The sequence below is a fragment of the Marmota marmota genome, unplaced genomic scaffold (genome assembly GCF_001458135.2).
Source record: "Marmota marmota marmota unplaced genomic scaffold, marMar, whole genome shotgun sequence".
Classification (NCBI taxonomy): Eukaryota; Metazoa; Chordata; class Mammalia; order Rodentia; family Sciuridae; genus Marmota; species Marmota marmota.
In genome coordinates this window covers 65,317,202-65,328,909 of record NW_026000174.1, presented here as the reverse complement: position 1 = coordinate 65,328,909, position 11,708 = coordinate 65,317,202, and the positions used below count along the sequence as shown (strand labels likewise).

The window sequence follows — 11,708 nt, the reverse complement described above, 5'->3', positions numbered from 1 at the left end:
GCTCTTAAATCTTGCAATAATCTCCATTTACCAGATTTCTTTTTAATGACAAAAATGGGTGTATTATGGGGAGATACAGAAAGTTGTATATGTCCCTCTGCTAATTGTTGTTTGACCAGGTCATGGGCTGCTTGTATCTTTTCTTTAGTCAAGGGCCACTGAGGAAACCATACTGGTCTTTCTGATTTCCAAGTAATTTTTATTGTCTCAGTGACCCCTCCTGAAAATCCAATCCATGTCTGTCTGTTCCTTGATCTATTTGTATTGGTGCTGCTATACATTGTTCTTGTTCTCCTAATCTTTTTCCTTTCCTAAAACCTTGTCTAGCCATAATAGTGGACACATTTGAATTGATGTTATTTGTTAATGTTAGTCCTAATTGATCTAGGACATCTTGTTCCCATAAATTTATGGGAAGATGATCCAATACATATGGCTGTATAGTTCCTTCACATCCTTCAGGATCCTTCCAATCTAATACCATTGCACTTCTATGTGGATTAGTCGCCACTCCTAGGCCTCGAAGTTTTTGAGTGGCTTGTTGTAACGGCCAATGTTTTGGCCATTCTCGACGAGAGATGATGCTAAGGTCTGCACCTGTATCCAGTAGCCCATTAAATTCATGTCATTGAATATTTAGTTTTAGCATTGGGCGAGAATCTAAATTTAAAGAAAGCATAGCCCAATCTACACCTGTGGAGCCTAATACCCTGGAACCTCTTTCTACAGTATGACTGGAAAATTTATCATGTAGGCTGGGTATTATTAATAACTGTGCTATTCTATCTCCTGGTGAAATTACTGATATACCCTTTGGAGAACTGGCTATAATTTTTATTTCACCTTCATAATCGGGATCAATTACTCCAGGACTTATCATAAGTCCTTTTAGAGTAGAAGAACTGCATCCCAATAATAAGCCTACTGTTCCTTTGGGAAGAGGTCCTTTTACCCCTGTGGGAATGATTTGAACTCCCATCTCTGGAGTTAGTTCTGTTCTGGCGGAGGCGCAGATGTCCAATCCTGTGCTTCCTCTGGTTTGTCTAGTGAGGGATCTAATGGATAATGTGTCCTGGGCACTACACTGAGGGTGTTGCTGGGTTCCTCCAGTGCCCCGTATATTTGTGGTCGTGGGCCCCGGAGCATTGGGCCCCCTTGTCCGTTTTTTGGCAACGGAGCCTGATGCCTTTCTCCATGATATCATGGATAGACACCTGGTCCTTGTTCATTTTCTGATAATGGAGTACCCTCTATGGTGGTTTGAGAACGGCATTCATTAGCCCAATGTCTCCCTCTATGGCATCATGGGCAAATACCCGGTATTCTACTCCTTTGATACCTAGTTTTGTTAAACCCTCCTCCTATGGGGCAATTCTTTTTAAAATATCCTGTTTGTTCACAATTGTAGCATGTTTTTGGCCTGGCATCTAAAGCCTGTTGTACTGCAGCTGCCAAGACTTGCCCTTGTTCATTAATGTCTCTACATAATTTAATATATGTATTTAAATCTTCATATTTCCATGGTCTAATGACTTCTCTGCACCAACGATTCGCTTGCTCATAAGCCAGTTGTTTTATTAATGGCATTTCTTGTTCTGTATTCCCAAAAACTCTGGTAGCTGTTTGAATAAGCCTATCTACAAATTTAGCGTAAGATTCATTAGCTCCTAGTATTACCTTAGATAATTGACCTTGTAAACCTCCATGTCCTTGTAAAGTCTTCTATGCTCTAACCGCATCTAGAGCAATTTGTAAGTATATGGCAGGATCATATGCAGTTTGTTGCTGCTGACCCTCATAAGGTCCCTTTCCTAACAACATATCTAGATTTCTTTGAGGATAACCAGCTGCTGCATTTCACCTAGCCGTCTCCTTGCAAAATTCCTCATTGGCAACCTTCCATAACAGGTATTGTCCTCCATTTGGCACAGCTTTACACATACTAGTCCAATATGCTGGCGTCATGTTCAAGTTGGTAATGGATTCAACCATGCTTACAGTGAAGGTTGCTTGAGGACCATAGATTGTTACAGCCTCTTTTAGCTGCTTCACTGTTTTGAAATTTAAAGCATGGTTAATTTTCTGCCCTCCTGCCTGCTCAAATACAGAGCATGCTAATATTTGAGGTCCTGTCTCAGGATCCCATCTATCAACTATGGGGGATGGGGGCCTCCCAGCCTATGGAGTTGGCACTGTTGGTTGGACACTTACACCCTCTGGTGATAGAAAGGTGTTAGTAGCAGTCTCCTGTTGTAACTTTTCCCCTGATGGCTTTTTCTGCTCTAAACTTTCTTCCTCTGACTAGCTCAAGAGACCTTCTCTTTTACTTGAATCTTTTCCTCTGTCTGACTAACTTTAGAGACCTCTTTTACTTGAATTGATATGTCTTCTCCTTCCTCTACCATTGTCTGAACTGAAGGTTTTGGACTAAGCAAACAAGATACCAACATACACAATGGCAATGTGCCAACTGGCAGAGTTCCTGGGCTTTTCTTTTCTATTCTTTTTAAATCTTCACCATGATGGTTCCATTGTGATATATTTAACAACTCCTCCTTAAAAAGCCATGGGCTACATTTTTGTATTGTATCAACGTATGCCCTGACTGCTCTTGATTTTACTGGGATACCTCCTTCCTCTAACAATTTACTTAACACTCTTTTGGTTTGTTTTTTACTAATTTCTGATCCCATATTTCTACTATAACTATAACACAACCCAACAAGATAACACCAAACAAAACCGAAACAGAATGAAACAAAAATGGAACAAAAAATCATTATATCAGCTTTTCTACCTCCTGAAATGTCCATCCATCCTTTCTCCCCATCTGTTCCTCAGATGCAAATAGTTTTTCCTCAGATGTGAGCGGTTTTTCTTCCATCTCACCCATCTCCAGGGACAGGCAACTTAAAACAAAAGTGAAACAAAATGAAAGAAGAATCTTAAAATGGCTACCCATCCTCTCGCCCTGCCCTCAGGGGCGAGCAGTTTACCTTATCACTTACCCTCAGTCGTTCCCTGCGCGGGCCACCAAATGCCACAGTCTGGCTGGGCACAATTCATGAGCCACTTATCAAGCAGAAACAAACTTTATTTTTAGAACACACACGCCACACCACACAAGCTCTTCAGGAATTCCCTCAGAGCCCAACTGCCACCACTGGCTTCCAGTGAGCCTCTCAACCCCCCCTCCTCCTGCTCTTGAGGCCGATTGGCTGAGTTGCGTGGGCAGAGCCAATAGAGTCCCCAATGAGCAGCTCTGTGGTCTGAAAGGGCGGGGAAACAGCCCAATGAGCATCACCACAGAGAAGCCAATCAGCTGGTAGCTGGAAGTTTGCTGGGGCCTCTGTGAGCCAATCAGCTGGAAGTTTGCTGGGGTCCCTTCAGCTGTGGCTCTCAACAGTGCATTAAAATTTTTATTTTGGCAATAATTTTATGGTGTTGGTTGGGTTGATTTCATTGGATTGCATTAGATATACCAGGTGGCCACAGTGGTAGAGTCTACATGTACATTCTTCACCAGCCATCCATGTCTGTGAGGTCTGTTATTGTCTCAGTGGCCCAGAATACAAGAATTTGGGGCTTATTCATAAGGTAGGATGTATCTCTCTTAGTGGGGTGTAGCTGAGACTTGTCAGTGGCTGTGTGTGTGGTTCATGCAGCTTCAGATGTGAGGCAGCTCTCAATTTCCATAGGTTGTGTGGATGCAGGGATGCTCTGGTGGATTGGGGCAGGTAATGTGTGCTTCCCATGGCTGAAGGCAGGTGGGCAGGTCTACCTGTCTGCCTCTCAGGATGTTGGTGGGATGAGCTGTTTAGGGTTACCTGCCTGTTTACCTGAATGAGGATAGTTAGATAAGAACACACATACTCTCCTATACCACAGAAGTTGGTCAAGATTACACGAGGGTATGCTGATTCACTTGTCTGCTCCATGGGTCCTCTGAAGGGTGGGTGCAGCTGCCTAGGTACTTCATAGGCTGAAGATGGGTGAGTAAAAGCAAGTACTTGATTTATGGGATCACAGGTTTGTGGAGTCTTGAGATGTTACTATGCAGCAGAAGCTTGGCTGTAGAAGGGCACAGCATTGGCAGAGAATGCTGTCTGAAATAATACAGCTAAACTGAGGTCCTATGAGGGCTGCAGCCCTCTCTAGAAGCAAATACTTCAGGTTTTCATGAGTGTTAGTTGGGACTGTTAGGGGATCTCCTGCTTGCCATTTCTGCTTGTGCTTCTTCACTATTGGAGTCAGAAAAGATATATTCTGTGTTTTATTTCCTTCTTTATAAGACCATGCTGGATCTCTAATATCCACTGTGTCTCTATCACATCCTACTGTGTTATGGTACTATACCTCAAACAATCCAGTTATGTTTTCTTGTTTCTTCCTTTTTCAAAGATAAAAGTATGCCAGGCACTTCTGCCCAACTTTCTTTCTGATATCACTTAAGTAAAATCTTTAGCATGATGTCTATGTTCAGAAATTAACCAATTAAAGGTCATTTACAACTAGAGAAGTCTAAAATCCAGTGGTCTATTCAGAGTTTGAGAGATTATATACTGACCAACAGGTATAGGGAACATGATGGCAAATGTGATTTAGAAATTAAGTGTCCACCAAAAGCTCATATGTGAAACAATGCAAGAGAGTTCAGAGGTGAAATTATAGTGTTATGAGAGCCTTAACCTAATCTGTGCATTAACATACTTAAATCAATGAAGTGGATGGTAACTGTAGGCAGGTAGGTTATGGCTGGAGGAGATGAGTCATTAGAGTTGTGCTTTGGGGACTTATATTTTGTCCTTATTTAACAGATCTCTCTCTCTCTCTCTCTCTCTCTCTCTCTCTCTCTCTCTCTCTCTCCTCACTATTTTTCATCTCCTCCTCCTCCTCCTCCTCCTGCTCCTCTCTCTCCTTCTTATTCTTTCCTTTTGGCTTCCTGGTGCCATGTTCTAAACTGCTTTATTTCTCTGCTGTGCCCTTCCACCATAATGTTCTGCCTAGGCTCAAAGTTAAGAAGTTGGCCATCTATAGACTGCAACATCCAAAACCTTAAGTCCCAAATAACCTTTTTCTCCTCTAATGTTGTTCCTGTCAGTGGCAAAAAAAGTTGACAAAAACAGCAACCAGAGACACCCTCCAGATCTCAGGCCTTGGTCCAGGACTGCCTTTCCTGACCTATGGAATCCCAGGCCCAGGGTAGGCCCAGGTATGCCCCCTGACCCCTGGGAGCCCAGGCCTAACCCACTTCAATCTTAGGTCACTGCAGCCATCCCTAGAGCTTTCCCCACACAGTAGCCTCTACCGTGTGACAACAGACAGAGCCTAGAAGCAGCTATATCTTGAAGCAGGCATCCCCAAGCCAGTGTAAGGCCCACCTATTAAGCCCCAATTCAGAAAGATATTGCATCCATCTTGGGGCACTTCCACTGCCATCTCAAGTGACCTCTGCTATTGCCGCCATCACTTTTAGTTACAGTAGCATACACCCTGGAACACCGGAAGGGTCTGGAAGACTAACACCAAGGTGAGGTACAGATAATCTGCACAAATACTACAAGATTATATTATCTCAGATCCACATTGCAAAAAAGGAAGACACATAGACAACATGAAAAAACTAGGGAGGAAAGTGCCCCAAACAAAGCAGTTTACTACAGTAACAGACCCATTGTCAGTTGATGAAATGTCACAGAAGGTGACTGTTCATAATTAAAATGATCTGTGAATTAATGAATGACCTAAGTAAGCAAATACAGGCAAAAATTGATCACTCCAACAATGAGATAAGAGAGCAAATACAGGTAACCATTGATGAAACCAATAAACAGATAAGGGACCAAATACATATATCCACTGATCACACCAACAAAGAGATAAGGGAGCAAATATAGGTAGCAAAAACTACTTCAAGAAAGAGATAGAGATTCTGAAAAAAAAAATCCTTGAAATGAAGGAAACAATAAACCAAATTTAAAAACTCAATAGAATGCCTCACCAACTATATCACTTGGAGGACAGAATGTCAGGTAATGAAGACAAAGCATACAATCTAAAAAATAGTTGACCACACAGTGAAGATAAGAAGCTTTTATTAGAACATCCAAGAATTATGGGATAGCATCAAAAGACCAAATCTAAAAGTTATTGGGATAGAGGAAGGCACAGAGTTTCAAACCAAAGGAATGCACATTCTCTTCAGTGAGATAATATCAGAAAATTTTCTAACATAAAGAATGAATTGGAAAAATAGAGGCTTATGTGACATAAAATGGACAAAATTATAATAGATCTATACCAACGCACATTATAATAAAAATGTCTAGCATACAGAATAAAAATAGAATCTTGAAGGCCAAAAGAGAGAGGAATCAGATCATATATATGGGAGACCAATTCACATCTCAGCAGATTTTTCAACGCAGACTCTCAAATCCAGGAAATCATGGAACAATATATTCCAAGCTCTGAGAGAAAATGCATGCTAACCAAGAATCTTATACCCAGCAAAATTTAGCTTTAGATTTGAGGAGGAAATAAAAACTTTTCATGATAAACAAAAGCTAAAAGAATTTACAACTAGAAAGCCTGCACTACAGAACATCCCCAGCAAAATATTCTATGAAGAGAAAATGAAAAACAACAATGAAAATCAGCAAAGGGATGTATTACACTAAAGAAAAAGTGAATCAAGGGAGAAGCCAAGTCAAGTTAAATACCAAAAATAAACAAAAAATACCTGGCAATACAAATCATGTCTCAAAAATAACCCTGAATGTTAATGGCATAAATAAATGTTAATGGCATAAACTCACTAATAAAAACACATAGATTGTAGTGGGGTTGGAAGCCCTGTAAACATCCCTTAATATAATGATGTGTCAAACTGTGAGAGTGAAGGTGAAGCTGCTGTGGAGACTCCAAGAAGTTGGAGGGTCCAGAAGTACAGAACACTTGCCAAGGGAGGGTGCCATCAGTGATCTGATCCAGCCCAAGAGAGTCGCCTTATGAGCAGTCCACAAGGGTGGGTCTGCTCCAGTTCTTTTGAGCTCAAATCACACCCTGTGTCTGAAATACTGGACATGGAATCACAGGATTTAATCTATACCCTGATGAATTTTGGTCCCTTCTGTGCACCTATTTCCCCCTTTTGGAATAAGAACGTGTCTCCTGACTATGTCCCACATTGTATGTTGGAAGTATATAACTTTTTAAATAGGGACTCAAAGCTAAGAATGTGCCCTGATTTTTAGGAGACACTTTGATCCTGGAGATGCTAAAACTGTTAAGACGAAGGGAGCCTTTGGATCTTTGATCTCAGTGCATTTTGCATTATGGGATAGACATGAAATTTTGGGCATGGGGGCAGAATGTTAAAGCTTAGATCTGAAGTGTGCCCCAAATAATTATGTGTTATATGCTTGGCCACCAGCTGGTGGTGTGATTGGAAGGTGGTAAATATTTCAAAAATTGTAGTTGAAGTGATTTAAATCAGTGGGAGTGTGACCTTGAAGGAGATATTGAGATCCTCATATCTTCCTTTCTCTTCTTGTCTTCAATGAGATGAGCAGGTTTGTTCCACCAGGGACTCCCCAATATAATACTTTCCATTTCCATAGACCCAAGGCAACAGGGCAAAGCAAACATGGAAAGAAACTCCTGAAACCATTGCCAATATAAATTTTTCCTTGAATTAAGTCATTTAACTCAATTTATTTTGTTGCTGTGACAGAAAGCTGACTCACATACTGGTATTTACATGTATTTGGAACTACTAAGATTCAAGTCTGTTCAAGAGTGTTGGGTTCTTCATCGTAATTATACTCTTAAGAATATTCTTAAGTAAGAATACTCTTCCTATAAATTCAGAAAGAAAAATGTTTTAAAGCTAATTCCATCTCCCTATTCAGAAACATTTTAGGTATCTATACTATATAAATATTCTCTCATGTATTTCAAAGTACTGTAGTTTCTTTCAACTTCTTGTGATTCATAAAGTATCTTTTATACAATAATTTAGATTCACCATTATAAATGGGGATTTTCTGTTGCTTCTATTTATTTTAATTTTTTGCTGATGTCTTGGAGTATTCTTTATATTTCTTCTTTTTCTTGCTCTTGATCAGTATCCCATTTGTGAATTTCCTTAGAAGTGTGTCACTTTGATGGAGGTATCTTCCTGCTCTGTTTTTCTTGAGCCTTTCCCACTAGAACAGATATGAAAAAAATACATGATGAAAGAAATACAAACAAGAAAGGACATGGAGAAAGCAGTATCTCCTGCATTCTTTACAGCAAGCTGATCCTTTTCCCCACCATCCTTGGTAAAAAAAAAATGACACCTGCCCATGGATTTCAGTAAATATTGTGAAGTAAAAGTCAAATATTCCTATAATATTTGGAAGGCAGGTTTGATGGTTTCTACTTCCATCCTTGGGCACCATGTCATTCTCCACAGAAGTCTTTGGAAAAACCAGGGAAGTACAAAAAAATTTAAAGCTTTCCAATCATTCGTCATTTTAAAATTCCTTTATTTACCATTGCATTTTTCTCTTTTCTGAACACTTTCATTCCTGGTGAAAACAAGATAGTCTGAATCTCACAGGCAACACAACAAGACTCCTCCCCTAAAATGTATTGACAGCTATGGAAGGGACCCTAGTCTTGTAATGATCACCCCTGGGTTCTTCAGTGTCCAGGGGAGAGCTCAAGCCTATAAGAAATGACAGTGCCAGACAGCTACCAGCTGTCATTGGGCTACAGGATAGTAGGACATAGAGTGAGATTTGTCATTTGTATATGTGCATGCTTGGGAAATACCTTCAGTTACACTGTAGCAGCAAGGACTGAGTAGATCTAATTGTGATGTATTTACTACTAAACCTACTGGGGCAGTTTGGGAAGAACTGGCTGGCATGATCTAGAAATCTTCAGGGGAATATCTGAGATCACTGGTTAAAGGATATTGCTTTTACTAAACCAATGATACTGACCACATGGAAAGAGAGTAAGTCTACAATTTCCAGAGACATATGGCCCCAGTAGAATCTGTCTTCTCATCTCAGATCTATGGTACATAACTCTTCTAAGGGACCATGAAAGGGTTCACTCACCCATTTTCTATGTCTTGGAGGGAGTCAGGCAGTTGATGATTCCTAGTTTCTGGAAGGAGGAAGACAACAAGGCCAGCAAAGATGCAGGAGGCTCCATAGATGATCCAGGGCAAGGGTTCAGCATATGTTTCCAGGGCCATCAACAGGGGAGCCACAGCTGCCCCCAAACTACCACAAACTCCAATGATTCCAAAAGCTGTTGCCCTTGGAGCACAAAAAGGCATAATAAATCTGTTGAGAATGCACATGGGTTTGTGTCACCTTCATGCATTAATTATAGGAGACAATAAGGGATGTGCTTTGTCATGAGAAGATTGATGATATGCTCTTGTGATATACCCAACCTGATCTTTTCTTAAAATTGGGAGCCATCTTGCCACAAAGCCATGGAAAGATAATTTCAGCTTTACTATAAATTACTGCAAATTCTGAACCTACTTGGAATACCTGCCTGTGCCTTGAACTCACCCATGCCTGGCTCTCTGACCAGATAGCAGCCCTCTCTAAAACTTTAGTGATGCCTCACAAATCTTGGCCTTCCCTGGCTAGATAAAAACCCTCTCTGAGACTCTAATGATCTTCATAAATTCTGATGTCGGGGCCAGCAAAAATGTAAACTACGATTAGTGTTATGCTCCTTAGAGTTTTGTTATCTGTAACCCCCCCTTTGTGTAACTTTCAGGGCTATAAAGCTGGGCTGCAGGAAAGCTGTGGCTGCTGTCTTGTTCCCATGGTTTTGGGTGGGAGAGGCAGCCCAGCCGGTCAAAATAATAAGCTTGCTTTAATTTGATTTTAATTGGAGTCAGTGGTCTTTTCTTGTGTCATGGTCTAACACTTGCTTTTGAAATTTTTGTTGGTTTGCTAGCAAATTTTCTCAAGTTTACAGAGTATTAAGACATGTTTTATCATTTAGAAATACTATTGTTCATTTATTTAATTTTGCTTTATTTCTCATTTATTTTATTTTATTATTCATTTACTTTATTTTATTGCTACTTTTCAATTATACAAATTATAGTATTTGTTGTGATACATTTGTATATGAACAAAATTTTGTCAAGTTCATTTTACAGTTCCTCCTCTATCCTGCCTCTCTCCCATCCCCTATTCTAGAAGTTTCCTTCAATTATATTGAAAATTCATGGTTCCCCCCTTTTTTCTTTCTAGCTTTCACATATGAGAAAACATTTCAACCCTTGAGTTCCTGAGTCTGGCTTATTTTACTCTGCATGGTCTTCTCAAATTCCATCCATTTACCTGTAAATTACATAATTCTCTTCTCTTTATGCCTGCATAAAAGTCCATTGTGTATATTTACCATATTTTCCTTATGCACTCATCTGTTGATAGACACCTGGGCTGGATCCATAACTTGGATATTGTCAGTTGCAAAATAGGTGAATCTCAAATTTAGGTGAATCCAGAGAATACATGAGATGTACATTGGTGGTATATTATCACACCTAAAAGTACCTAGCAAAAAGCTAACTGTGGCTGTAATTGTTATCATCACCATTGATTATTTGTGTTTTCTTTGCTTGAAAAGTCAATGATTTGGAAACAGGCCCTTTTTACCCTGATAGAGAACCTGTGAGATTTTGTACCTGATGATGGTGGGGAGCAGTTCATTTGCCTGGGTCAAACAACAGGTAATAGAGGCAAAACAAATTCCTCCTCCCAAAGTTGTCAGAATCATACGCACAGTCGGCATTTCTGGAAAGAAGATGATCCAGGAGAGTCAGGATCTTAGACGAAGGTATTGGTATCCCCCAAATCCAAATGGAATACACCCTTATTGGAGATATTCACAGTGTAAAATATACTATAGATAAACTGTACAGAGGTGAAGTTTGTGACAAACCTAAGGGACTTACCTGAGTATTTTAAATTATGGTGAATAAAATGTTTTCAATAATTTAATTTATTCTCCTTGCCTTCCCAAGTTTGTCAAATAAGGAGAGAGGATGCTGAATGCAGAAGGAACTCACATTCTTTTTCTTTCCAGTGTCTCTTGTACCATTTATGTGGCAGATAGGACAGTCATATGGGAATTACTGAAGGGTGTCAGGATTACTGAAGGGTGTCTTGCTCTTTTATAAAACACAGTTATAAAAGAACAAGAACACTATATTAATGGACAAGCTGGAGAATAGCCTGATCTAGTAAAATTTATCAAGACTCAAGAAAAAGGACTTCTCTTATGGAAAACATGTCACACTTTGGATACCACTGAAGGAAACTTTCATAGATTCAGTTACCTACTCTAAGAAGAAAATCTCATGAGAGCTTGAAATCTTGGAGAAGGTTTTCTTGCAGAGCAGCAAACTGACATCATTGTTCACATTCAAGAGAAGTGGAGCCTATACATGGGTGTGATGGCACACACCTGTGATCTCATTTTCTCTGGAGGCTAAGACAGAAGGATTGAGAGTTCAAAGCCAGCTTTAGCAACTTAGCAAGACCCTAAGCCATATAGCAAGACCCTGTCTAAAAACAGGCTGGGGATGTGGCTCGGTTGTTAAGTGCCAATACAGTCAGCTCCTGGTATGTACCAGAGAGAGAGAGAGAAAAGAAGGAGGAGGAGGAGGAGGA

The 11,708-nt window shown here is 40.1% G+C and overlaps 1 protein-coding gene across 5 annotated transcripts in view; it reads right to left on the bottom strand.

Moving 5' to 3' along the window:
- Positions 1 to 7,680: 7,680 nt before the first annotated feature.
- Positions 7,681 to 11,708, bottom strand: part of LOC107135942 (solute carrier family 22 member 9-like) — a 54,098-nt gene continuing 50,070 nt past the window's right edge. Inside the window, exons 8-12 of one of the 5 annotated variants that reach the window (XR_007342471.1) lie at positions 11,375 to 11,526; positions 10,991 to 11,206; positions 10,721 to 10,829; positions 9,117 to 9,320; positions 7,681 to 8,210 (exon numbers count right to left, since the gene is read on the bottom strand). Coding sequence is in view for 1 of the 5 variants with exons in the window: in XM_015478129.1 (XP_015333615.1) it covers positions 8,150 to 8,210; positions 9,117 to 9,320; positions 10,721 to 10,829 (374 nt within the window). In the remaining 4 variants the exon portion in view is untranslated. Of the gene's footprint in view, positions 8,211 to 9,116; positions 9,321 to 10,720; positions 10,830 to 10,990; positions 11,527 to 11,708 lie in introns of all 5 variants that reach the window. The other 4 variants (XR_007342472.1, XR_007342469.1, XR_007342470.1 and 1 more) reach the window with 4 other exon arrangements.